Here is a 27,615-nt window from a genome sequence, read left to right as displayed (position 1 = left end):
ATGCGCCTGTAGTCCCAGCTACTAGGGAGGCTGAGGCAGGAGAATCGCTTGAACCTGGGAGGCGGAGGTTGCAGTGAGCCGATATCGCGCCACTGCACTCCAGCCTGGAAGACAGAGCGAGACTCCATCTCCAAAAAAAGAAAAAAAAAAATTCCTACTGTTGTAACAAATGGTTTAAAGCAACACTAATAATAAATTCTGCAGTTCTGGAGGTCAGAAGTCCAAAGTGGGCATCACAGGGCTAAAATTAAGGTATGGATAGGGCTGTGTTCCTTTCAGTCCTACGGGAAAATCCGTTTCCTTGCCCTTTCCAGCGTCTAGAGGCTGCCAGCATTCCTTGGCTTGTTGCTCTCCTTCCTCCATCTTCAAAGCCAATAGCTTAGCATCCTCAAAAGTCTGTCCACCCTCACATCGCCTTCACTAATGCTTGTATGGATCCATGTGCTTACCCTGCATCCGCCCAGGTAAATAAGGATACTCCTTCTATCTCAGCGTCCTTACTTAACCATATCTGCAGAGTCCCTTTTGCCATGTAAGGTGACACATTCACAGGTCCTGGGGATTAGTATGTGAACATCTCTGAGGAACCCCATCCCCAATCCAGAGGATTTCCCTGAAATGCAAGTTCAGTGAGAACAGCTTCCCATATGCCTGAGTGAAGGCACAACACTGACTGCTGAGTGCAAAAGGACAGTGTGGGGTTCCATTTAAATTAGATTTCAGAAGAGGCAACACTAGCCTATGGTAGAAAAGAATTACAATGATCGCCTCTCAGGGCAGGGTGGGGTTGACTGGGGAAGGCCATGATGGAATTTTCTGGTATGGTGATGTTCTTTATTCTGGCAGGGGCACAAAAGTGTAAACAAACATTACTCTAGTCAATGATACATCCTGGGGGAATTGTAGTGATGTCTGCCATTTACTCTGAAGGATGTAATGGATAGATTGATGGACAGATAGATAGACAGGTGATATATAGGTACAGTAACATGTTTATGATAGAATCTAGGTGGTGGGTATACAGGCATTCATTTTAATAATCTTTGTTGACAATTTTTATAAAAATGTTGGGGACAGTAAGATATGACCCTGGAATATGACTCTGGCACTCTAAAAATTATAAATTAACAAAAGAACTTAGAAAGCCATTAAGCAAGCTCTTGAATAATTTCCTATTTAAAATCAATGGTTCTCAACCTGGGCAATTTTGGAAGGTGTCTAGAAAGGTGTGGGAGCATTCTTGACGGTTTCCAGAACTCTCAGTAAGGGCAGGGTGTTACTGGCACCCAGGGCAGGGTCCAGAGAAGTTACTGCAACCACACAGCCTCTCCACAAGACTGTCTTTCTACACTAAATGTTACTGAGGAATACCAATTTAAAATCAGAATCTTCTCTTCGTATGTCTTCATTAATTTGCTTGCAGTTGCTTGTAGCACATCTCCAAGTGGACTGTGACTCACTTCTCGAAAGTGTGTTGTATCTCCCACTTCTCTGTAACCCAAGAACACCCAGCATAGTACTCTACCCAGAACACATATTTAATAAACATTTGGTAACAGGGGAGGGGATGTTCCCTGACTATCCCACCTTGCCCTTCAGGCAGTTCCTTTGATACAAACCTACCCCACATTCCCCCTTCTCCTCCGAACCCCAACCCCTTAATAGCCAGTGAGGAAGGATGTTCCCTGCTGCATTCTTCTGCCAAGACAATCTTGAAACTACATCCCCACTGCCACCCTCCTTCACCCTGCCCAACCCCATCCCCCTGCACCAAATGGCAGGGGAGGCACTTGAAAATAACCACCATGACACAGAGCTGAGAAAAGCCGGCATAAAGCACTTTTATTGCAATAATAAAACTTGAGACTCATATATGGTGCTGGGGGGAGGGGGCAGCAATGATTTCTCTCACCAAATCACTACACAGGACAGCAAAGGGGTGAGAAGGGGCTGAGGGAGGAAAAGCCAGGAAACTCTGAGATCAGCAGAGGGAGCCAAGCATCAAAAAACAGGAGATGCTGAAGCTGCGATGACCAGCATCATTTTCTTAAGAGAACATTCAAGGATTTGTCATGATGGCTGGGCTTTCACTGGGTGTTAAGTCTACAAACAGCACCTTCAATTGAAACTGTCAATTAAAGTTCTTAAGATTTAGGAAGTGGTGGAGCTTGGAAAGTTATGAGATTACAAAATTCCTGAAAGTCCATTAGAAAAACCACAGGACGAAAAAAAAATAAAAACAAAAAAAATAAGCCAGGCCACAAAGAAGGCTTCAGAGGTCCCTGCTGGCCCAGGGACAGATACCTGTAGTGTCCAGCATCGCAGTGAACATGATCTGCTTTCAAAGGCAGAGGGTTTAAGGGGAGGATGGGGTGGGAATGGTGGAGGCAAAGGCTCTCCCCATCCCCACCTCAGTTTTAGGTAGGGCTTTTAATTTAACCCAAGGACATCTCCCAACTTGGAGAATAATTCAGTCCTCAACAGCGCCTCAAATCTGCTATGGCTTTGCAGCGCAGCAGCAAGAATGTTTAATATATAATAGATAAAAATTTCATCCAAAAAATTAAAATAAAATATTCTTGCAACCCCCCCAACACCAATTCCTATTCTAACGTTAACCTATCACTTGTGCTGTTAATACTTGACCATGTACTTAACTGGAAATCTATATCCAAAAGACTGAAACTGAATCTTCACCCCAAAATGAAAACAAAATAAAATGAATAACTTGAGGTTTATGGCATATAGTTTAGGTAAACACACATACGAGGAGAAAGGGGAAGAGGAAACGGAGGTGTCAGAAGCAAAGCTGAGTGACAGAACACATTCAGTCAGGGCAGACGTCTATACAGAGTGGAGTGGAACACCAGGAAAAGCTCCACATGGATTCATGTGCACACGTCTGGAGGCACCAGATCCCTCCATGGCAGATCTGTTGGGGACAGAAAATCTGTGAGTTTCCAGCAACTCAGTGTTCTTTGTGTGCAGTGGTGGCAGCCACGATGCCATCTGCCACGCCAAATCCCTTCCCCAACAGCTGAGCAGTCTGAGACCAAGCCACTTCTATTCCAGCTGGAGACAGCCAGAAGGCCTTGGGCTGGGTCCCAGGTGAAACAAACTTTCTGCTTAAATTGATGTGTGTGTTTGGTTTTTAATCTAAGGTTAAGTTTGCCTTGCTAAGGACAGCAGGAGGGCTGTCCACCCATGCTGCTGTCAATACAGTTCCCCACTATCATTGGGTCTCCAACTGTGCTACGTATAGGCATCACCTGGCAGCTTTAAAAAACTCTAAATGCCTGGGTTCCACTCCCAGTGATTATGATTAACTGGCTTAGGGTCTGACCTGGGCATCAGGAAAGTCTTAAAAATTTCCCTGGTGACTCTAACGTGCAGTCCAGACTGAGAATAAACTGGTCATTCATAATGTTGAGTATACTGGGAAAATATCTCCAATATTCATGCATTCACTCAACTTAAAACTTTCTGGGTTTGCCCTTGGACTTTCCTTCCAGACTCTTGCAAGAAGCTGAAACATTCTTTGGCAGTGGGTTGGGAGGGTTACTCAGGGTGACTTGTAGCCTTTATCCCTCTCTCCCCTCCCTCTACCTCATCAAGTTTACAGAAAGCCTGTTCCCAACCAGGAAAGTAATTCCAAGGCTCCCTCGAGCACAGTTATGTTCAAAAAATGACTCAGCTCTCAAAGAACAGGAAAGGGAGTTTGGCCTAGGTGTAGACCTTTGGGCAGACAAAGGCTCTCTGTAAAGTGCCAGGGATTCCCTCCCAGCAGCAATGACAAGTGAAGAAACCAGAATTATCAAACTTAACCAGGCCTGTATTACCGAGGTATGTGTGGTTCAAACTGAGAAAGACAGTTAAAAAAGCCCCTCCACTTACACATACCCGCATTTTGTCTGTGTATAAACAAAATTTACATGTAAGTGCACAACAGGACAAGGTTACAAGTAGCTGTGACTGCCATCACAAATAGGATGGCAGCCATTTGTTGTGGCTTTCAAACAAAAGTGTCCTCACCCAGGCCTTGGCTGTGGCCCTCTGGTTCCTATGGCAGGAGGGGAGCTAATATAAAGGTCTGGGGCCAGTTGGAAGGAAGCCAATAGCATTCATGTGCTTAATGATTCTAACACTTACATGAAAGCTATGTGCTATTAGGATACTGAGTTTAGTTCCTAAGAAGTGAGGGTAGAAGAGGGGAAAATCAGCAAACAGGATCTGGTCCTACTTTGCCATTGCCTGGATGTGACCTTGAGTAAGACCGTTCTCTCTGGCCGTTTCCTTACTGTTGCACAATAAAGGTGACGCAGAGGTCCATGACATCCCTTCCTAGAACTGTCTGATCCAAGAGCATCCTTTCAACTTCACAAGTATCCTCTGGCTTCATTTCTCCACTTCATGCACTGATAACAAGCTGGCTTGGGGGCCTCAAGTGTCCTGGGTGTGGACCCTGAGCAGGTGGACTGATGCAGTAATGTCTCCCTCATACCATCTAACAGGCAGTAACCACAAACGGCAGTGAGGAGAGAGCTGCAGAAGCTAGGACATGATATTCATGTTCAGAGGACTTTTTCTTCCCCTGTATCTTCTAGAAACACAGGGTAGAACAAAGTCATTCATTAAGAGCCTTATTTCCAAAGAACTAAAATGTTGGCACTACAAATTTGGCCTACATTTCCATAGTCCTCAATTCCGTTATAATTTATAAACTACATGGAAAAACACTTCATTTAAACAGCTGCCATCTCCATGAGTTCAACAAGGAGCCAATTCCTTTCCTTACGGTGACCAATTTTTACATTCAAAGCATATACTAATAACAATGAAAGGATACTCAATACAGAAAGAATGCAGGGGGAAAAACAGCCTTGTGGTGTTTTTTGCTGTCTCTGCTGCCCATCAAACGCTGGGCATAACATGGGAGGAGCAAAGGTAGTGAAGGGCCCTTCAGCATTCCATTTCCTTACCCAAGAACAGGGAGCTAAGGGAGGAGGCCATTCCTGTCATTCCAGTTTTAGAAGCTCCACATCGAAGACGAGAGTGGCATGTGGTGGGATGATGCCTGGGTGCCCAGTGGCACCATAGGCATAATCTGGAGATATAGTCAGTTTGGCTCTCTGACCCACACTCATCTGTGAAAAGAACAAGGAAGACAGACTCAGCCGGACACACGCCCCAACTGTCTCTGTAAGAACAAGAGCTGTTTACCTAGGTGTTCCTTGGCCAGGATGGTTGTGACTTTCCAGTGACTTTGCAGCTGCACAGGCATCACCACCTCCTTATGCAGGACTTGGAGGTTGGCAGTCAGATTCCATGACCCCTGCATCTCACTCCAAGAGGTCCAATGGCAGTTCAAAACCCCTCTTGACTCTCAGAAGGGTCAGGCCCTCAACCTTTCTACCCAAGTCTTAATGATTAATGCTAGGCAGGTAACATTCCAGATGTCTCACCACCTAGTCCCCTTCAGTGGTCACTCAAAGGACACATTAAGTGACATCTATGCTCTTCTTGAAAAATGAATACTCCATATAGGAAAACTTCAAAAAAGACAGTATGATTTTCTGGGCTACACAATAGCATGTACTGTACACCATTTGTGAAAATATTGATATACCTACAACAGAAAATGTCTTTGGAAGGACATACCAGACTTTTGCTGTGAGGAGAACGGTATGGATAGTGAGTGACCAGTAAGGAGAGATTTTTACTTTAAAAAATATATTTGTGTATATTTTCAGTTTCAAATTAAATACACAAATAAGTATAAATTTCTACTTTCTGAACAGTGACCAGGTTCTCTGCAGTATTTCCATCTTTTCACTTATCTTTGCTTTTGGTCTCCATGTGTATGTTCCTGGCTTTCCGACTCCACCGGATAAAGGATGAATAAAGAGCAAGCTCCAGGCTGTGAAGTGTCTAATCCTTGCTCCCCCCAGAAGTTGGGACATTTGGAGAAAGGTGGTAAGGATAGTGAAGTATGGCTTTACCTTGTACAATTCAAAACAATCATATACCTTGACTCAGCAATTCTATTTCCAGAATATTCTGCTAACAACTCAAAAGTCCATCATAGAAGGGGTGGTTTCATAGGCACATCCACACCAGGGATTAGTCATTAGAAAGAACATAGTGGTGGCTTTAAATGTATTAACATGAAAAGATGTCCAAGATCGATGAAAAAAAGCTGCCAAAATAGTCCTTGTGGCAGGATTCCATGCCTGCAAACATGTAAAACCAAAACAATATCAAAAGGAAAGGAAAAGGGGCACAAGTCAATCTCCCCTTCTTCCTGTGTTTTTAACTCACTTGCTGAAAAAATACACTGTGAAGAATTTAAAAGATGTTTTATGTAGATCTCAAACTACCCAGACTTCTCACAATTGACAGGGCTGTGACTGACCCCAAAGCACCAGTTAAAGGGGGAGTCAGGCATCTGTCCAATACTCAACCATGCCTCTCCAAGCCTGGGAAGTGAAGTATGCTGATAACACTATCTCGATGGCAGATATAGCACTCAATACATACAACACAGTGATTGTTCCAATGCTGGAACAGTCATAGAAGATGGGTTGTGGTATGAACAATGGCTGGCATGCAAGATGGGGGATGGGCTACAGATCCAAGAGCCAGCCAGACTAGGGAGACAGAGGCAAAAAGCTATGGTTGGCAAGGTTTCCCAAGGGAAGTAAACTACAAAGCCTCTTCCTCACACTGCCAACACTCTGCCCTGCAGGAACAGAAACCCAGACACCTGGGAGTGGGAAGGCTTCAAGTTCCTGAAAGTTGAGCAGTTTATTTGGAGATAAATCCGTGGTATTTTATAGAGGAAGTAGAGCAATGTGTATTCTGGAAAAGAGAGAGACAGAAATCTCTCTTTTCATCTTGGTTAAACTTCTAATTCTCCTCAGTGAGAGGGAAGCAGACTGACTACCCATCATGCAGAGCCTAATTATAAAGTTCCCTGGGTCTCAGGTCACTGAAAAACATCCCTTTACCTGGTTAGAGCCAAGAAAAAATTCCTAGGTTTGATGGAAAGAAAGAATCCAACTAAAATTTGGCAACCCTGGGTCCCTATTGTCTCCTGGGAATTTTGTAGTGTTGGCAGAACAAAAGCTGTTTCCACAAATGGGGAGAAAAGAGATTAGGAAACACACTCAAGACAAACAAAAGGACTTTCTGCCTAAGTATGTCCTCTCAGAAGTGGTCTGACAAAATATGGTTAATAGTAAGATAAACACAAATTAAAACTGATGTCATTTTTTACTCATAGTGTCCTGAGGCCAAAGATTTAACAATACACTGTGATGCTGGGGCTGGGAGGAGATTGCACCTTCATAGCCTGGTAGTGGCAGTCCAGACTGCAAACCCTAGAGATGGCAACTTGGCAAGACCTGTCAAAAAACACTACACACAGCTTTTGAGCCCCTCGACCCCACTTCTGAGAATATGTCCTATGGCAACATGTGCACACACGGAAAATAAAGTCTGTACAAGGTGAGTTATTGCAGCATTGTTTATAATAGCAAAATACTGGAAATGATTCAAATACTCATTAATAGGGCACTAGCCAAGTAAATTTTAGCACACTTACATAAAGGAATACTCTGCAGCTGTAACAGAGCTTACTCCTCTTTTTTGAGATGGAGTTTCGCTCTTGTCATCCAGGCTGGAGCGCAGTGGCGCAATCTCAGCTCACTGCAACCTGTGCCTCCCAGGTTCAAGCGATTCTCCTGCCTCAGCCTCCCAAGTAACTGGGATTACAGGCACCTGCCACCACGCCCGGCTAATTGTATTTTTAGTGGAGATGGGGTTTCACCATGTTGGCCAGGCTGGTCTCGAACTCCCGACCTCAGGTGATCCACCCGTCTCGGCCTCCCAAAGTGCTGGGATTACAGGCGTGAGCCACTGTGCCCAGCCTACTCCTCTTTTACGTACTGATATTGGGAGTGTCAAAAATGCATTAAGTGAAAAAGTAAACTGCAAAACAGTATGTGTGTGAAAGCAAGAAAAAAGTTATGTTTTTATACGTGCTTAAACGACAGTACAAGAAGCATTAACAACAGGTGCTTCTTGTGGGGATATTGGTCAGATGGGATGGGATGAGACTTTTCACTTTTTTTATTTTTGAACCGTAGAAATATGCCACCTATAAAAATAATATAAAAGGTAAATACTAGGAAGCAAAACAAAACAAATGAGAGAGCATACCTGGGCAACCCCTTCTTCCCAGCCTCGGATCACCTCCTGCTTGCCTAGCATAAACTTAAAGGGCTTGTTTCTGTCCCGGGAGGAATCAAATTTCTTTCCATCTTCAAGCATCCCTGTGAAAAAGGCCACTGTAACATGAGCAACAGAGTAATGACATAAGGCAAGTCAGAGACCAGCAGCAGAGCACTCATCAGAGATGCCAGTGCTGAAGAGTCTGGCAGGAACTGCGGTACATAGGGAGGGTTTCCTGTGACCTCACTGGGCATCTAAGAAGTTGGGGTAGTCCTAACTCCAGACCTGTGAATGCTCTTCCCTGACTCTAAGAAATTAAGTCATCTACAAAAGGACTCCATGTACCAGAGGTGGGTGGCAGTCCACCTTGTTCTGGAGATGGGGAGTATAAACTTCCTCCTGCTTTGACTCTCCTAGCACCCTGTGGATTTTCTCCCCAACTAAAAATAACTGTGGTCCCTTGAGGTGCACACAATGTCTAGAAGTCAAACACAGTGCAAGAAGCAATATTCCTTCCCAAAATCCCCCATCATCTTTCACATGTAATGTGTTTATATATTGCTCCGCCATTGTTCAGTGCAGGCAAATCCCCCTCCACCATCTGCCACCCCCATGGTCTCCTCTGTGGTTCACTAATTGTGACCTACACACATTGCTGCTCTCCAGGCTGTGGGTCAGCACTATGGGATGTGATAAGAGGAAGCTGTAAGGCAAGCTTTCACCCGCATTCTAGTGCCAAGTGTCTCACATCAACAGGGAACCTGGGGCATAAAGCTGGGCCCTTGTAGTCTGGTTCCTGAGTTGTCATAATTTTCCTGGGAAAAGTAAAAACCAACCTGGGCTGAAGTAGGGAAATGAAAGAATTTGTGCAGCATTCATCCCACTTATTTTATCCAATGCTGCCCCAGAAAACAATCTGTGCTCATTTTTGCACAGCTAATCCTTTGTAACAGAGATAACTGAAGAGAACAGCAATACTAAGGAGGTTTAAATGGTTGCCCTTGAAGAATTAACTCAGTAAACCCAGCCAACTGCTAGCAACTCTGTGGGCAGTAGTTCCACTCTGAGTTATTCTAAATGGGCTAGGCGCTTTCCACACGTGAACTAATGCAATTCTTTCTCCACAGCACTATCCCCATTTCACAGATGAAGAAACTGAGGCAGACAGGGAGAAGTGAAGTAGCTTGCCAAAATAGTAAAACTACACTATAAATTATAAACCCAAATACCATGCTCCTTCTACTATCCCAGTTTCCCAGAAGTGGGACAAGCCACGACGGCGCCTTCCAATAAAAGGGGAACTCCAGAGATGCTATGAGGAAAGAGGAACAGACATCTGCAATAGATATCTGCAACTTCCTTTTCAAAAACACCATCAGCATTGCTTTCTCAGGAAGCCGCTGCCAGCCTATTGTGATAGCTGACATTGAGTTCCTGAAAATTCTCTAATTAGGATCCCAGATTGGAGGGTCAGCCAGTGGTTAACATATAATGGACACAAAACTGATTTTATTGGAAGACTGGGGGTGGGCACTCACCATGGTTCTAAGCATTACTCAGAAAATCCATAAAAACATTACAATTCTGTTGTGTAAGAGTTTAGGAAAAAACGAAAATCCTGACAAAATCCCAACCTAAAAAACAGTGTCAACACTTGTAAGTAGGATGGGGAGGCAGAGATGAATTGGCAGCGTTATCACAGCTATTGGACTATGTGGACTTTAACAAAAGAAGAAACGGGTGGGGGTTGGGTGGTGGTATCTTAACAGAGCAGGAGTAGAGACGGATGTCCTGGGGGCAGAATGAGTACTAATGCTGCCTGGACCTGGGAGCTGAGGACTAAGGTAGACAGGAGGGTGGGGACCCGTACCTGCTCCAAGGAACTGGTGCCCCTGAACTGGTGAGCTGGGGTATGCATTTAGCTCATTCGTTTACCAGAATGCAGTCACCACCTGATGAAAGAAATGACTAATGGCAGGACTTGAACAGTTCTCTATAAACAAGTACCTGGGAGAGGAACAAGTCTCCAGGCTCCACAATACCCACCAAACACACTGCCTTTACCCGTTTCAAGCTACACTTCTTACATGGAACCCAACTCAACCAACCTCAGAGGTAAGGGTGAAAGCAGGCAATCAACAGCTATGATTCTCCATTCCCTGGCCAGGCAGGGAGCCTTTCCATCCACCCTCATGAGACCGCTTATAACAGAAATAAGGAAACCAACTCCAAGGCTCAGTAACCCACCCAAGGTCAGAACCACTGAGTGGCAGGGCCTGTGAGCCACAAAGAAGATTGAAAACCAGAAAGAGCTTCTCTCTGGTCTGTGTTATTTTAAGAAAAACATGCCCATAGGGGCCACCTGGAACCAAGGCTGTGGCACCCTCACCTTCCTTTCTAATTAAACATCAACTTCCCAGGAGCACAACAGCCTGGCCCAGCAGATGAACTGGAATCAATCTAAGCCTTTCCCCTATGCCAGGGCTGGTGTGGGGTAGGCATATGGGCCAGTTTGGGCACTACTTTACCTGCTGTGAAGTCTACTGGGATCTTCCAGGAAAGTCCTACCTCATTAGTAAAAAGAAACACAAAGACTCAGGAAGAAAGTTCCTGCTCCCCCTGTTGAATGTTGTCATGTAAAGATAAGATGTTTGGAGCATGGCAGTCACCCTGTGACTGAGAAGGCCAGGCATACCACAGGGCGGTCATTCCAGTGCTCTCAGTCAGCCCTAAACCACTTCCCTCAAGACTCAGGTTCTGAGGTGATTGAAAGTGTGCTCTAAAGGTAAAACTATGGTGACAGTCAACAGCTCAATGATTGCCAGGAGTCAGGGGTAGAGGGAGGGAAGAACAGATGGAACACAGAGAATTTTTAGGGCAGTGAAAATGTTCTGTATGATACTATATATAATGGACACATGCCATTATACACTTGTCCAAACCCACAGAATGTACACCACCAAGAGTGAATCCTAATGCAAACTATGGATTTTGGGTAATCATGATGTGTCAATGCAGGTTCGTCAATTGCAACACATGTGCCATTCTAGCGGACAGTGTTGATAATAAAGAGGCTATGCATGTTCAGGGGATATATGGGAAATCTCTGTATTTACCTCTCAATTTTGCTGAGAATCTAAAACTGCTCTTAATAAAGTCTTACAAAAATAAAGAAGTCTGCTTTGCCTTATATTGGGTCTTCAGTTACCTGCAGCCAAATGAACACAACTGGCATGAGGTAAACCTTTATTTGACATGTAGTGAGCACACTATAATATAGTGCTGTCACGAGAGGAATAACAAAGAAATGGAACTCAACAACCAAAACCACAAAGAGCTATCCCTGATCTGTGACAATGAGATCAGTGTCTCATGTCAGGACCCAGTACACATACCCACATTTTGTCTGTGTATAAACAAAATTTACATGTAAGTTACTACATGGAATATACTTCTCATTTTTAAAAAGAATGCTGATTGTGACCCACTAAATTTATTTCATGATACATTAATGGTTCATAACCCACAATTTGAAAAGTACGGTATACCTATAAAAAAATTAGCCTGGCCGGGCGCGGTGGCTCAAGCCTGTAATCCCAGCACTTTGGGAGGCCGAGACGGGTGGATCACGAGGTCAGGAGATCGAGGCCATCCTGGCTAACACGGTGAAACCCCGTCTCTACTAAAAAATACAAAAAACTAGCCGGGCGTGGTGGCGGCTGCCTGTAGTCCCAGCTACTTGGGAGGCTGAGGCAGGAGAATGGCGTGAACCCGGGAGGCGGAGCTTGCAGTGAGCTGAGATCCGGCCATTGCACTCCAGCCTGGGCGGCAGAGCGAGACTCCGTCTCAAAAAAAAAAAAAAAAAAAAAGCCTATTTCTTGCCAAACTTGAACACGGCCCTGACCTGTGCAAGATTGTATTTTGATTGCAATGAAAACCACAGGGTACTGAGACAGACTCCCTAAACTTCCTTTTTATCCCTGATCAAATGCAATGCCAGGCAACCTCCAGACACTACATGCATCAATGTATCAATGTTGCTTTGCCTGAGGTGAGATACTTCAACTCTATCTGATTGGTACCAGACTAGGAGCACAAGGCGGGAGACAGCCTGAATCTGCTGCTGAGCCAGCATGAAGATGTGTATGTTCTTCAGTGGAAACTCTGGCTCTGTGTGAGGATGCCTGTCTAACCCCAGCTCTCTTAAGCCTATCTTGGACACTGAGGGGCAAGCCTCTCCCTAGTATTTTAAAACCATAAAAGCCAGGAAGCAGGATTTCTAAGTAAAGGAGCTTTAAGCAGGACCTTTGCCTAGGATCTTAATTTTCCTATGCTACTTTGGATGCTCTGTTGTCCCTGGGAAAGGGGCATGAGCCTTGCTCCAGAATTTCAGACCACAGTCACCAACTGTCAATCTCATCTACTTTCTAAGGAGAAATCTTCACAGGGAAGGGGTGGGTGGTGGCAGTGGTGTTGGGGTTCCTCAAGTCCAAGGAGAGGATTTCCCACAATCAAGTCCGAAAGCTAAACAATAATCCCCAGAAATGGGTGGGGTGGTATGTAATTAAGTGGGTGTCACACAACTGGCACAAGCTATAGGACAAGGAGAAGGAGGGCTTCCCCAGTGGGGAGGAACAGGCCACCTATCTACGGCTGTAAGTTGTCAAGCTGGGGGAGAAGGTGAAAGCAGTGTTTGTTAAGCTGGAATGAGTATGCATATAGTATTTTCAGGGGTAGGAATTACGCTGTTCAGTCTTTAATGTCAAAACAGGTAGTGAGAACTTCCATTTCTGGTCACGGTGGAGGACAGGGATCAGATTTGTTCCTGAAACAACCAACAACCAACCAACCCCTTCCTCCCTGCAAAAAGTCCCACAGAAACCTAAAAACCACCTAGACAAAATAGCTGCGACGATGGTTTATAGGACACCAGACATCTGTAATGAAGAACAACAATCCTGAGACATGGGAAACAAGGCCAGCCCTATATCCTTGGGATTTTCCAGGGACAGGGACCTGGAGTGGAGCTCAAGGCACCTAGAGTCCATAGGACAGAGTACCAGCAGGACAGAGCTATACAGAGATCCCCAGAGATCTACAGAGGGTCCTCTTTGAGTATTCAGCAGAGTCCCTCTCGGTGCATGTATCTGAGGGAACTACTCAAGGCCAGGAAAAGAACTATCCAAAAGGCTTAGAGGAACAGTATCTAGCGCTCACACAGGGCTGCGATTACTGCTTATTACCCCCAGTCAAACTGGAGAAGTTCATGATTGACGCAGCACTAGACAGAATACTCAGGAAGATCTTGCCTATAGTAGGAAATAATCAGCCCTAAACTGAGCTCTAGACCTACCTAACAAATCACAAAAGCAAGACTCACAAGCATCAAACGGTTTCCAAGTAACTTAAATGCTTCTCGGTATAAAACTCATAAGAATAAAAATATCCAGCACCCCAAAAGGTAAAATTCACACTGTCTGGCATCCAAAGATTACCAGGCATGCAGAGAGGCAGAAAACAGGACCCACAATGAGGAGACATATCAATCAATTGAAAGCAACCCAGAACTAACACAATGTTAGAATTAGTAGAGGAGGACCATAAGACTCCAACTTTCAGAGATGAAAACTACAATATCTGAGATGAAAATTACATTGGGCTAAAATGACAAAATATCCACACATAACACAGTAAAAACTTTACACCATTATCAAGCATTAACTCAAAATGGATCCTAGACCTACATGTTAAGTACTAGACCTGTCAAATTTATAAAAGAACACATAGGAAAGACATTTTTGTGACCTTGAGTTAGGCGAAGATTTCTTAGTATGATGTCAAAAAGCACTATCTATAAAAGAATAAATTGAACTTCATCAAAATAAAACAATTTCTGTACTTTAAAAAGCACTGTTAAGAAAATGAAAGACAAGCCATACATTGGGAGAAAACTTTTGTAAAGTACATATTTGATACAGGACTTATATCCAGAATATAACAAACCACCAAAATTCAACAATTAAGAAAACCAATAAAAAAGGGCTAAAGATTTGAACAGATACTTCACTGAAAAAGACAGAGGGCAGGTAAGCATATGAAAAGATGCTAAACATTCTTAGTTATTATAACAATGCAAATTAAAACCACTAGGAAATGAATCTACCACCACTGATTAGAATGAGTAAAGCTAAAAAGACCGACCACGTCAGGTATTAGTAAGGATGTGAAGGAACTGGAATTCTCATACACTGCTAGTGGGAATATAACAAAGCTTCAGAAAACAGCTTGATAGTTAAGTTAAACATACACCTCCCCATATGACCCAACCATTCTAATCTTGAGTATTTATCCAAGAGAAATAACAGGCTATGTCCATAGAAAGACTTGTACACAAATGTTCAACGCAAATTTATTAGCAATAGCCAAAAACTATAACCCGAACACCCACCAACGGTGGTAAATACAAGTATCTATACATAGAAAATTATTTAGCAACAAAAAGGAACAAACAATTGATACACTGGACAATACAGATGAATCTCAAAATAATTATACCAAGTGAAAGAAGGCAAACAAAAGAGAACATACTGTATGATTCCATTTATATAAAACTTGAGAAAATGCAACGAATCTACACTGACAAAAAAGTACATCAGTAGTTGTTACAGGAAGGTAAGGAGGGGTGAATTCAAAGGGGAACAATGACACATCAAAATTTATGAAGCTGTACATTTTAAAAATGTGCAGTATACTGGATTTCAATCGTGCCTCAATAACTTTTTTTTTTTTTTTTTGAGACGGAGTCTCGCTCTGTCGCCCAGGCTGGAGTGCAGTGGCCGGATCTCGGCTCACTGCAAGCTCCGCCTCCCGGGTTCACGCCATTCTCCTGCCTCAGCCTCCTGAGTAGCTGGGACTACAGGCGCCCGCCACCTCGCCCGGCTAGTTTTTTGTATTTTTAGTAGAGACGGGGTTTCACCGTGTTAGCCAGGATGGTCTCAATCTCCTGACCTCGTGATCCACCCGTCTCGGCCTCCCAAAGTGCTGGGATTACAGGCTTGAGCCACCGCGCCCGGCCAATAACTTTTTTAAAAAAGGAAAAGAAAAAAAAGTAGGCAGTGGCATTTACTAAAATCCTGTATATGTTTAGCTCCTACATCCACACTGGCAATGAATGAAAAGTGCTTCCTCTCTTTGGGGAGGGAACAGGTAAAGCAGGCAGCAAGTCAAGTCTCAGCAGTTGCTCCAATTTTAACTCTGGAGATCACTTGTGCCAGGAGTTGGAACCCTTGAACAGTGAAACCACCTGCCAAGTTAGTGCCATAATTTCCTAGAGAAAGCGTGCCCTGCTGAGAGAAGGCAACTGAGGTTACAGTGCAGATGCGACAGCTGACAGTCTTTAAACTCTAAAGGCCACTCAGGATAAAACATCACAAGCATTGCCTTCTAACTGCAGAACTGACCGATTTCATTCCTGGTCATACAAGCCTATAACTCATGCCTAAGAAACTGCCTGGAATAGCTCCATATTCTTGATTTCAAGTATATAGTCTTGGCTTTCCTGACTGAATGCAGCCCAAGCTCATAGACCTGGCCTGCGTTCTGTGTCCTGGTGGCACTTGTGGTGCTGGTACTCAAGAGTACTCTTGGATTTGCTTTACTTGCATGATTTTAAAGAACCAGAAGGACAAGCATGAGGCCTTCATATTCAGACCTTCATCCCTATATGGTAACCAGAACACGAGGGGTAATCACAGAATGGTAGTCTTGTCTTTAAGAACCTTTAATTACTAATCAGTGAGAAAAAATGTGAAAATGTGCTCCAGTTAAAAGTACAAGACCATGAAAGGAGCCAAAGCTATGGCTGCATACAAAGGCTGTTGATGTCATCTTCGCCTGGGTCTCCTCCCGAACTGAAACCCTTGGAAAGGGAGCAAAGGGTTTAAAAAACAAGACCATGCAGAGAGTCTCAGGTCTGTCTACCACACAGCAGCCTGCTCTTTCCTGTTGCTTATCAAGGAATCAGCAGAGGGAGACCTGGCCAGCAGCTCCTGGGCAGCAAAGTATCTCCAGACTGTGTTCCTGGTGGTTGGCTCAAGCCACTGAAGCAGTGGTTAAGACTCGAGACCTAGAGATTCACAAGGACCACTGGGATATTATTTCACTAATAACCCAAAAGAAATGGAGTCACTTCCAGGGTACTCTGCTTTGGGGAAAGGCAGAATCCCATATACCTTCTACTGGGTAAGGAAAGAGGACTAAAGGCGGCACCTCTACAGACTTACGGCTTCACTACTTGTAGTGAAAGCTCATGACTCACAATGCAGTTTATAGTTGCTCATGAATCTTTGCAGGAGTGTTTCCTATAGGCGGCATTTTACAGGGACCAAAATATGAGAAGTTTCAAGATTAAAAAACAACAACGACTAAACTAAACCAAAAATCAAACATAACAAAAAACCAGAATATCCTAAGCCCCAAACCTTCAAAATAAAATAAAGTCCTTGCCATTTATAGTTTGGAGAGGGACAAAGGACTTCTACTTTCAACACGCAGGTGAATTTCTTAACGACAAAAGTACAATGAGGCCAGCTACGGAGGAGGCTCATGCCTGTAATCCCAGTGCTTTGGAAGGTCAAGGCAGGAGAATCACTTGAGGCCAGGAGTTTGAGACTGGCATGAGTTTGCGACCAGCCTGGGCAACAGAGCAAGACTCACGTCCCCAATCCTGTTTCTGCAAAAAATTAAAAAAAAAAAAAATTAGCCGGACATGGTCCTAGCTACTTGAGTGGATGAAGTGGGAAGATCGCTAGAGCCCAGAGGTTTGAGGTTACAGTGAGCTATGAGTGCGCAAGTGCACTCCGGCCTGGGAAACAGAACGAGACTCTGTCTCTTAAAAAAAAAAAAAAAAAAAAAGTGTAATGGTTGAATGGATGGAGGTATGGGGAAGCCAGTATTTTTCTGCAGCTTTGCATTTGAAGCCACTCAGAACATTCCCAGATGGGTGTACAGCTCCAGGTCTAATGGGTTTAGCTGTTTGCTTTCCCTCTTATTAGATACAGAAGCTCTCTTAACCACCTTTTACTTAGCTGCCTTGCTTGGAGACTCATAAAACTCAAAGCCTTCGTACCCTAGCATGGTGAAGAGCACTCCCCTCATGCTTTAGTCTCTAGCTCATGATCACTCCTTCATTCCCACATGAGTTCTATGTTCACAAAGGGAGGAGTGGTTAGCTGTGTTTGTCCCCAAATCCATTTATGGTAGCTATATTTACTGTGTTAAAGATAATATGATTAAATAGTATGTAAATCAATAAAATGAGTGTGAATACAAACAATGGTTCTAGCTGACTGCTGGGAAAGACTCAATAAAGGCAAGTCACTAAAAAACTATTGCTAGTGAATCATATGGGAGACTACATTTAGAGAAAGAAATCTTAAAAATCTGGAAAGGTTTGGTTTTTAAATGTTCTCACAATAGTCTTTGCTCTACTTTTAAAAAGGTCAAATTGGTTTTTGCCAGAACTGTGATGGAAAACTCCACTAGCAGAGCCATACTCAAAGATAAAGACATAGTCCTTTAGCAAATGATTTATGTTAGGGTTTCAAATAAAATATTTATAGAAGGTATGTCACTTTTATGTTAGCGTACCAACTACCTACTTGTCTCAATCATGATGGGTAAAAAGGGATTCTACGTTTAGATAGGCAAAAGATACAAATTCAAATCTTACATTCTTATTCCATTTCTGGGTCTCTGTGGCTGCATTCCAGCACAACCTCCCTGAAGTGGCGTTCTGAGAACTCCTTACGAGTGAAGGGTATGACCAAAGGTCCAAGTGTCTACCCAAAGAGGGAACCAACTCACTCTCACTATCATTTTCCTGAGATCACAAACAGTGCAAGCACATTTCCCATATACGGTATGGAAATGCTTCTAACCTTTGGCTAAATCCCTTTAGATCCTATAACCAAAAGTGTATTTTCAAAGGCAGGACCCATGATGGGAAGAATATGCAGGATCCAACGGCAACAAAAAGAACAGACCAGAATGCATGCCCTGTGGGTGTGTCTCTCCATTTTCCATTGTAATCACAACATAAATAAGAGGGGCTACTACCACATTATATTGCATGGGGAGGGGGAGAAAGAAATACCACTAGGCTGGGCACGGTGGCTCACACCTGTAATCCTAGCACTTTGGGAGGCTGAGGCGGGTGGATTGCCTGGGCAACACGGTGAAACACTGTTTCTACTAAAATACAAAAAATTGGCCGGGCATGGTGGTGTGTGCCTGTAGTCCCAGCTGCTTGGGAGGCTGAGGCAGGAGAATTGCTTGAACCTGGGAGGCAGAGGTTGCAGCGAGCCAAGATCGCACCACTGCACTCCAGCCTGGGTGACGGGGCGAGACTCCGTCTCCAAAAAAAAAGAAAGAAATACCACTTAACAGTAGCTAGCTGGAGGTGGCAGAAATATGCAGTTTCTATAGGGTATAATGGTTAAAAGCATGAGTTCCGGACCTCTGTTAGAGACTATTATTACAACTCCCTCCTTGGTCTCTCTGCTTCTGCCCTTGCTCTCCTGCAGTCTAAACCTGACACAGCAGCCAGACCCTACTACCCCTCGGCTAAAAAAACTCCTGTGACTCCCCATCTCAGGAGATAAAGCTCCTAAAATGGCCTACAAGACACTCTTAAGAGCTGTCAAGCCTCCGCTCCTACCACCATCCCTCTGACTTCACCTCTGATAACTCTCATACTTCTCCAGTCCCAGAACATTGCTTCCTTATGTTCTACATACACACCAGGGATACCCCCACCCGTGGGCCTTTGCATTTGCTGTTCTGCCTAAAATGATATTGCTCAAATAGTCACATAGGTTACATCCTTACCTCCTTCAAGTCTTTGCTCAAATGTCACTTTCTCATTGAGGCCTTTGCCAATCTATCTAAAATCTCAACCTTTTCCTATTCCCACCTTAACACTTACTAGCTTATACACAACAGTCTTGCTTATTAATCACATTTATTATGTCTTTTCCGCTACACTGTAAGATGAAGGCAGGAACTGTGTCTTCTTCACTTCTAAATTATTGGTAGCCAGGACAGTGTCTTGCACATAGCAGACATTCATCAAGTACTTACAGAAAAATCAAAGGTACCCTTTCCTCCTCCTGACCTGTGTATATACTTGGAAGATGCTTTCCTCCTGCCTGACTGTACCATACACACCAAAACCAGATGGCACTTCCTCCAAGAAGTTCTAGCCTATAGGTATATATTGCTTGAGGTACTTTCATTGTAACTGACCATTCCCTACAGGGTAAGCACCTTAAGAGCAAGACTGAGGCTTTGCCCAGCTCCCTATATATTCACTGAGTGACTGAGGGAATGCCTGGTCCTAACTGGCCATTCATTCAGTCACTGAATGCTACTCTATGCCAAGACTGATGGGGAGACCCTGGAGAACAACACTAGTGTGGGTCTGGCCTCCTGGAGCCTGCAGTCTGTTGGGGAAACAGTAGATGTTTAACTATATGGATCCTGACTATGATGGGGGCTAAGAAAATAGATGGGTACATTGTTGCAGAATTAGAAGCATGCATGTATGCATGCGAAGTGTTACTTAAACTGTGCTATAAAGAACAGAAAAGAGCCTGTCATGCAGTGGGGAGTGGCGGCAGTGCGGTGGCACCTAAGCAAAGGGGCAGAGACCTCCATGTGGGAAAAGGCTTGGAGCATTCGAGGAACGCAGGCCAAGGTAGCTTGAGCTCCTGGGAGAGGAAGAGTAAATATAACAGGAAGAGACAGTAGCATCTAGGAACTGGTTATTTCTACCTCCCTGACTTTCTGCACTGCTAGAATACACCTGGTCAAAATCAAAGGGGTCCAGGAGAGGGAATGCAGAGACTTGGTTAAGCTTCTTAGCAGGAAAACAAAACAAAAAAACAGAAGAAAAAATAGAAGTAAAAATAAACAAATGTTGCCATGAGCACCAAAGGGAGAACTGGATGCTATGTGATTAAGTTATTCCTAATAACCTTGGCTTCTTCCATGGGAAATAGCAGGTGACAATATTTTTAGAGAAAATTCCAAGGCAAACAAATGATTTCCAGTTTATGGATACAATAAACCCCTCAGTACTTCATAAAAATCAGTTTAAGCACTAAAAATGTTCTAGTTAAAACATCTGTAAGTAAATAGGTGAATTTATGGTATATAAATTATATTCAATAAAGCTGTTATATAAATTATATTCAATAAAGCTGTTAGCAAAAACAAAAAGGTCATGGACCCTATTGAAAGGAACTAGAGATCTTTGAAAGATGGCTGACAATTGGACCAGAGTAGTGAAACCGAGAAATGGATGAAGGAATGGTGGGACCTCAAAAGGTACTGGAGCCAGCTTGAAGGGCTCCTACTGGCCAAATTTAGGATGATATTAGCATCAAAAAGAGTAATGGGTATCACTGATCTTAAGGCCCTGACAAAAATTTTGAGCCCACAGTACAGTAAAAGCAAATAGAGCGGGAAAAAGTCACTTGCCCCCACTGGGAATGGCAACACCCCATCAGTTGACATTCATTTTTCATTTTAAAAACTGGTAATTAAAGCCTGGGAACGGTGGCTCATGTCTGTACTCCCAGCACTTTGGGAGGCTAAGGAGGGTGGATCACTTGAGGCCAGGAGTTTGAGACTAGCCTGGGAAACCTGGTGAAACCCCGTCTCTACAAAAACTACAAAAATTAGGACAGGTGGCATGCGCCTGTAGGCCCAACTATTTGGAAGGCTAGATGGGAGGCCGGGATGGGCGTCTGGGAGGTCAAGGCTACAGTGAGCCAAAATCAAGCCACTGCATTCCAGCCTGAGTGACAGACACATTGTCTCAAAAAATAAAACTTGGTATTTAAAGGGAAAGAATTAGCTTTACCTTATCTTATAGAAGAATAATAGCTAACAAATTTAGAAAGAATGAAGGAATTTTATAAATCAACACTTTGTGAATGCCAATTACTTCTTCAGGGGAGAATTATCAGAAGGTGTAAACACCACTAGGTGAAAGGCTGATGAGCAAGAGACCATCTATGGTTACCTAGGCACTCCACAAATCACTGCTAATTGCAAAGGGAAAAATGTTCCTTTACAAAAAAGATAAAATTTAGCGTCACAACTAGTGATGTTTCCCATGTGTGCTGAGGATGAAGTACTCACACTAAAATGTTTAAACCGAATCTATTCAGACATTTAAAACATTAAACATCCCGTTCAGAAAATCAAGGCAGGGAACAAGTTAAACAATACCATGAGAAAACAGTAAGACAGATGTGGAGTATTCTATAACTAGCCCGCTCTCTTTGAAGAAACCAGAGTTATTAAGAAAAAAACAGTGTAAGGACTTTTCTGGCCTGAGATCAGACATAACAACTGCGATGAGTGAGGCTCAATGGAACTGTGGTTTTAAAAAAGAGCAACACTTTGGAGACAACTGGGTAGTCTCAATAGGCATCTGCTTCACAGCAGGCATCATTACTCCCATTTTATAGACAGCACGTGGAAGCTGGGAGCTATGGGACAATTTGTTCAAGCTCTCATAGCCTGTTATATGGCAGGGCCAAGATCAGAACACAGCAAAGAACCCACATCCTCTTTGGGGATCACTGTCCACCTGGCACCACTTCCGCCCACTGCCTGAGCTGGCACTCTACACACCTGGGATACAATCAGTGTCCTGTTTCTGCCTTTGTCCCCAAAAGCCCATTGTCCACACAGTAGCCAGAAGGAGAGGGGGCTGTTAAAATCCAAGCCAGCCAATGGCTCCCACGTGAGTTAGAAAAAGGCAACGTTGGCAGGGCGCGGTGGCTCATGCCTATAATCCCAGCACTTTGGGAGGCCGAGGCAGGCAGATCATGAGGTCAGGAGATCGAGACCATCCTGGCTAACACGGTGAAACCCCGTCTCTACTAAAAATACAAAAAAAAAATTAGCTGGCCGTGGTGGCAGGAGCCTGTAACCCCAGCTACTCGGGAGGCTGAGGCAGGAGAATGGCATGAACCTGGGAGGTGGAGCTTGCAGTGAGCTGAGATCACGCCAGTGCACTCCAGCCTGGGCAACAAAGCTAGACTCAGTCTCAAGAAAAAAAAAAAAGAAAAAGGCAACATTTTTATAACAACCAACGAGGCTCCACCATCCCCTCATCTCCTGCCACATACCCTCTCATACAATCCACTTCCTGTTTCTCTAACACACCAGTCTTCTTGCTGTTCCTCGAATGCACAGAGTAGGCTCCAGCCTCAGGGTCTTGCACTAGCTCTTCCCTCTGCCTGGGATACTCTTCTAGACAGTCCCACAGCTCCCCATCCAACTACCTTTGAGTGAATGTTAAAATGCCACTTTTTCAGAGGCCTTTTCCAATCACCCTCACGAAAAGCAGCCAACTTCCCCTCCCATCCCTCACTCTGCTTTAATCTCTCCACAGTGCTTCTTACTACCTGATGTGCCCCATGGCCATACTGTCAGTCTCCTCATCATAAGCAAAACCCCACCAGATCAGGTCTTTGTCTATTTAGTTCACTAGCCACATCCCTAGAGCCTGGCTTGCTGCTGTTGCTCAAAAAATATGTGCTATGGGAAGGCAAACGGTCTTGCTGCAGCCCTGCCCAAACAGTTACAGCCTGTGTGCCTCAAGACAGCACGCATCAGGGGAAGCCATCTGAGGCATCTCTGCTGAGCGTGAGCCTCCCTCCAGACAGATCACCAACCAAGAGATACCTAGCAAGGGAGTGGATGGAATAAAGCAGAGAAGGGGGAACGAAGCTAAGGAAAGCAAGGGGCTTGAGGGAGACTGCAGCAAAGTGGCCACACCTGCCCTGCAAGCCTCAGCAGCCCTCTAGTCAACCTCCCGAGGACATAAGGTTGAGGGGCTCTTGGTTTGTCTCAGTTAGAAGCCGGGAGGCTACACCTGACTTAAACCTGATCCCAAGGACAAAATGTCCAGTTACAGTTACTTTTTAAGAAGAAAAAAGAAAACATTCCTTCAATCCCCTTGAGTTTGCTCTCACAATGGCAGGCACACGGCCTGCTGAAGTAAGTAAAAGAGGTCTAAACCTAGCTGTGTGCCAGAACAAGCTCAACAGTAAAGATGACAAAGCTACTGGAGGCAGCAGGGAGAGGCCGTGAGAATTCACTGGCTCCTAAAGGCGCTTACTTGGCAGGTTACCTTTCCACCACCTCCCTCCCACCTCAATGCCTGTCATGCTCCTAGGAGATGCTTAGCTGGTGATAGTGAACTTTGTATTTTCCCTCTGGTACCACAGAGGTTGTGCACACCTTCCTTTGAGGCCTTGCTCATGCTATGCTCTGCTAGAAGGTCACGGAAGTCACCAGAGGGACCCTTGAGAGTGGCATCAAGGTGACTGACAGCCATTAGTGGCATTTAAAGCATCCACATGGTAAAGGTCAGTCTGTGCTTTGCATCCCTCTTTACTTACTTCCATCCCTTACTTCCATCCCTCTTTCTCTGGACCCATGCCCACATCAGCAGTAGTGGACACCTGGCAAGAGCAGACCGGATCAAGAGTGTTCACCTTACTCAAACTCTCCTTCTCAGGAAAAGTAACAATCAGAATTACAGCCAAGAAATCTGAGCCAGACACTCAAAAGAAGACAGAGAAGCTGGGCATGGGGAGGGGTGAGGGGTGAGCATGCAGGGGACTTCCACCACCCACCGGTTGGGAGAAGCAGAAAAACACAAATCTCTTAACAGGAGACTACTGAGGCAGTCAGGCAGGAAACAAAACAACAAGCAAACAACGCCAAAAAACAGAGATGAGAACTAGGGGCATCATGATTCTTTCTTTCCCCTTCTTGGGGCCCAGTGGGCTTCTGCCTTTGAAAACCCCTAAAACGTTTATGATAATCTCCACCTTCTGATCATGTTCCCCCAGGATGGATTCTGTTCCCAGTGACTTAAAAGCCTTAACTGCTACAGATGAGATCTCACAGTGCCTACCCACTCCTCTCACGCCCCCACAGGTCTCAGACAGGTTATTCCTGGGAGGCTGGTGACAAAGACCCACGGGAACAAAGCCGCCAGCCTGCTCGAAAACAGTCTATTCTGTGAGCATAAGGCAGAGCTGGCTTCTCACTAAGGCGTCTTTATAGGGCTTATCAAAACGACACAAAAAAGAAAGCTTTTGTCCTAATGCATGCCAGGGTCCTGCTGCTGTTCTGGGAACACGTGGGTGGGTGCCACCCGCGAGGAAAACACAGACTTCAAGAGGCACTGGAAACCCTGATGGTGTTCTGGGTCTCATGACCATCTGTTCTCATAGGAAAAGGCTCCAGACATGCTGTGTGGGGATATTTCACCAAGAGGCATGGTGAAGTGCGGCACTGCCTACACGCTGGGGTCCAGTCCTGTTGGCAGCACCAGAACATGGGTGAGCATGAGGGGCAGACGTGGGAGTGGGACACATGCTTCCAAGCACCCTAGTGTGGCTATGTACAAGCTAGGGTGGGGAGGGGTGCGGCCAGAAGGCAGCTCCTCACGGCTGGAGTCCCAGTCTTTGCCCCAGTTGGCTGCGGAACTGAATGAACTGCCCACTCACCCTGGCACTGTAAATGGTTATTCTTCTCATCCTTCGGATCAAAAATCACCAAACGGATGCACTTTCATCTACCAGACCTCCCAGGCTCAGGTGCTGACTGTGGCCTACAAGGACAGCTATCTAAAACATCAAAAGCACTTTCCAGATTCTTTCACAGACATGAGACTGCTCCCCACAAAGATGGGTTTCAGCAACTCCTCCTTTGGCAGCATTTTTAAAGTGCTAGTCCTTAACTTCTACCTCCTGCTCCCATTTCTACCCATGGAGAAGGGCCATAGAAATAAAAGGGCATGGGAGGAGGGATGTTGGCTGCCTTTTCCTCTTTCCAGTGAAAGCCATTTCCCTCAATAGAGGGATCCCTCCATGTTTCCATGATTTGGAAGGGAAAGGTGGAGTTTATTCGTGAGCAACTTGGCCAAAACTGCCCACAGCCTACTACCCAGGAGGAGGAAGAGGAGGAGAGGGAGTGGGAAAACAGGAGGAGGAGGAGGAGGAACAGAGGAAAGGGTGGGAAGGTTGAGAAAGGGGAAGGAGGAGGAGGAGGGAAGGTTATTCGTATCAACAACTGTGGCTACACCAATCACTCCCACCCTTGCAGGACCAACAGCCCACAGACACGGTGTCTCCGCCAACTCAGCTCTCGCCCTCCCCCCGTCCATACAAACCAGAACGACCTTGTAAGGGCAAGGAGTAAAAGAGGGTCCCAAGGCACACGACTCTGATGTTTGAATTCTGGCTGGGGAAGGGGAGGTGTCTAAAATTTCCTTTGGCTTATATTATCACTGTTTATTAGCCTCCAGATTCTTTATCTTTAAAATGGAGATGAGAAAAGTCTCTACTACTTTTAGAAGAGCTGGGGGACTAAATTACACGTGCAGCTTTCGGTCAGCCTGAGCCATCGCTACCACTAAGCCTTGGATTTGTAAGTGGCTCAAAAGTAAAAAGACGGAAAAAGGCCGTGCAGCTCTACTTCCTGAAGGCCAGGAAGAACCAAAGCAATGACTTAGGAAGTGGGATGTTTCCCCACCCGCGGCAAAGGGGCGAATTCCGAGTTCCCCGGAGGAAGCAGCAGCTCTGCAGACTCGCAATTACCTCGTCCTTATCTCCAGTGAAGGGAGGGATGGAAGTGGGGGCAGGGGCACAGAAATGGTACAAATCCTTCCTAATGGTCCCAGGCCAGAGCTCTGACCATTCCTGAAAGTGTGACCTTGGGAAAGTGACTTCGTCTCGCCAAGCCTCAGTTTCCTCATCTGTGCAGTGGGCAAAAGGGCAGCATCTAAGGTGCAGAAATGCTTCTGATGGGCTAGATAACGCCTAGCCCGCAGCCAGCGCTCACAACCGCCGATTCAGAACCGCCCGGGTTCCGCAAGCCCGGGGCTGCCCCTGAGCCACCGCCCAGGCCTCAGCCTCAGGCCATGCGGGCCTCGCCGCCGCCACGCCCCGGGCCCCCAGGCCTTGGCGGCCAGTCGCACCCGGGCTTGGGGCTCTGGCCCAGGCCCCCACCCCGCCTGGCCCCCAACTCACCGGTGTAGTGCACCACGCAGGTCTGGCCGCGCTTCGGGAAGGTGCGCCCTGAGGAGACAGAGACGGGCACGGTGAGCGGATGCGCGCGGCGGCGGTACTCCGGGCCGCCGCGCGCCACTACTCACCGTCTCCTGGGGAGATGGTTTCCACCTGCACTCCCATGGCGGCGGCGGACGCTGAGCGGGCGGGCAGCGCGACGGGCGGCGTGGAGCGACAGCGACCTGCCGATGGTTCCACGGCTCTGCCTAGTCCCTCGGCTCGTCGCCTGCGCACGCGCACGCCCCCTCACGCCCAGCCCTGCGTGCGCGCCCCACACGGCGCGCACGTCCCGGAAACCCAGGCCTCCGGAAGAGGGACCGGAAGCCCGGAAGCCCCGAGGCCTCCGGATGCAGCTGTGTTTGCCGGGTGACTTCTTCGTTCTCCCGCCCTTCCTCTGTGCTTGCAGCGGGTTAAGCATCTCCCTGCCCAAAGAATGGGAGTAATAATAGGGGGTCCGCCAGTCACTGACTGGGTGACTGTTATCAGGTTTCCACTTCTAAGCACACAGTTACTTATCCTGGGAAGGGCATGGTTCTGAGAAGACAACGCACAGGTGGTACTATGTTAGCATTTTATAAGTGGCTCGAGGTTCTGAGTTCTGCTTTTCTTCACTGGAGGAGGAGTTGTCCAAATTCATTCATTCACTCACCCATAGCTTACATGCATACATTCTTATTGAGCATGTGAAAGTTGATAATACGAATTGGGTCACTCTTGTTATGCCCAACGGAATCAGAATCCAGTGGCCAGGGGAAAAGCAGTGGAGGCACACAGCACCTGCTCCAAGAATTAATATTTCCACTGACTCTGCTGCTGAAATGACCTGCTGTCTCGCTAAGACCAGATTGAGCTAGTAACTGCTGAAACAACCTGCCATAACCTAATACTAGTTTTACTTACCACTGTCAGTCACCAATCAGAGCTTGCCAGCTCCCTGAAACTTTACTAGTGCCAATGTGCTTTCTTTCAAAACAATACATTTCTCTTTCTTATAAAACTCCCAGCCTTCTCTTTGTTCTTTGGACATACCAAAGACCACCAGATCTGTGTGTATGCTCCAAGTTGCAATTCCTGCTTCCCCAAATAAAACATTACATTTAGAGATTCATCTCTATATTTTATTTTGACTTTGACAAGCACCTTCTATATGTCATGTACTGTCCTTGGTGCTGAGGATACAGCAGTGAAGGAGTCAGACCTAGTCCCTGACCTCACAGAA

The 27,615-nt window shown here is 45.5% G+C and overlaps 1 protein-coding gene and 1 long non-coding RNA gene across 6 annotated transcripts in view; one reads left to right on the top strand and one right to left on the bottom strand.

Annotated features, from left to right (window-relative positions):
- The window catches only part of LOC103888068, a 52,995-nt gene extending 41,596 nt beyond the window's left edge, over positions 1 to 11,399 (top strand). For 2 of the 3 annotated variants that reach the window (XR_004179041.1, XR_004179042.1), the window contains 2 exons: positions 5,894 to 7,506; positions 9,360 to 11,399. This is a non-coding gene — a long non-coding RNA (uncharacterized LOC103888068). The remainder of the gene's footprint in view (positions 1 to 5,893; positions 7,507 to 9,359) is intronic. The other variant, XR_001891967.3, reaches the window with a different exon arrangement.
- On the bottom strand, positions 1,818 to 26,687 carry FKBP1A (FKBP prolyl isomerase 1A). 3 transcript variants are annotated; one of them, XM_009216424.3, is made up of 5 exons: positions 26,483 to 26,687; positions 26,358 to 26,405; positions 8,221 to 8,333; positions 4,980 to 5,144; positions 1,818 to 2,932 (listed from the first exon to the last, which is right to left on the bottom strand). In XM_009216424.3, the coding sequence occupies exons 1-4, from the start codon at positions 26,517 to 26,519 to the stop codon at positions 5,016 to 5,018; spliced, it is 327 nt and encodes a 108-aa protein (XP_009214688.1). In that variant the 5' UTR covers positions 26,520 to 26,687; the 3' UTR covers positions 1,818 to 2,932; positions 4,980 to 5,015. The 3 variants fall into 3 exon arrangements, with proteins under 3 accessions (XP_009214688.1, XP_003905001.2, XP_009214689.1); XM_003904952.5 differs by having other exon boundaries at positions 8,221 to 8,348; positions 26,483 to 26,646; XM_009216425.3 differs by lacking the exon at positions 8,221 to 8,333 and having other exon boundaries at positions 26,483 to 26,647.
- Positions 26,688 to 27,615: the final 928 nt, after the last annotated feature.

This window comes from Papio anubis, chromosome 16 (genome assembly GCF_008728515.1).
Source record: "Papio anubis isolate 15944 chromosome 16, Panubis1.0, whole genome shotgun sequence".
In the NCBI taxonomy this organism is placed as follows: Eukaryota; Metazoa; Chordata; class Mammalia; order Primates; family Cercopithecidae; genus Papio; species Papio anubis.
Note: the sequence above shows the minus strand (reverse complement) of the source record. Positions and strands in the feature narration are given on the sequence as shown.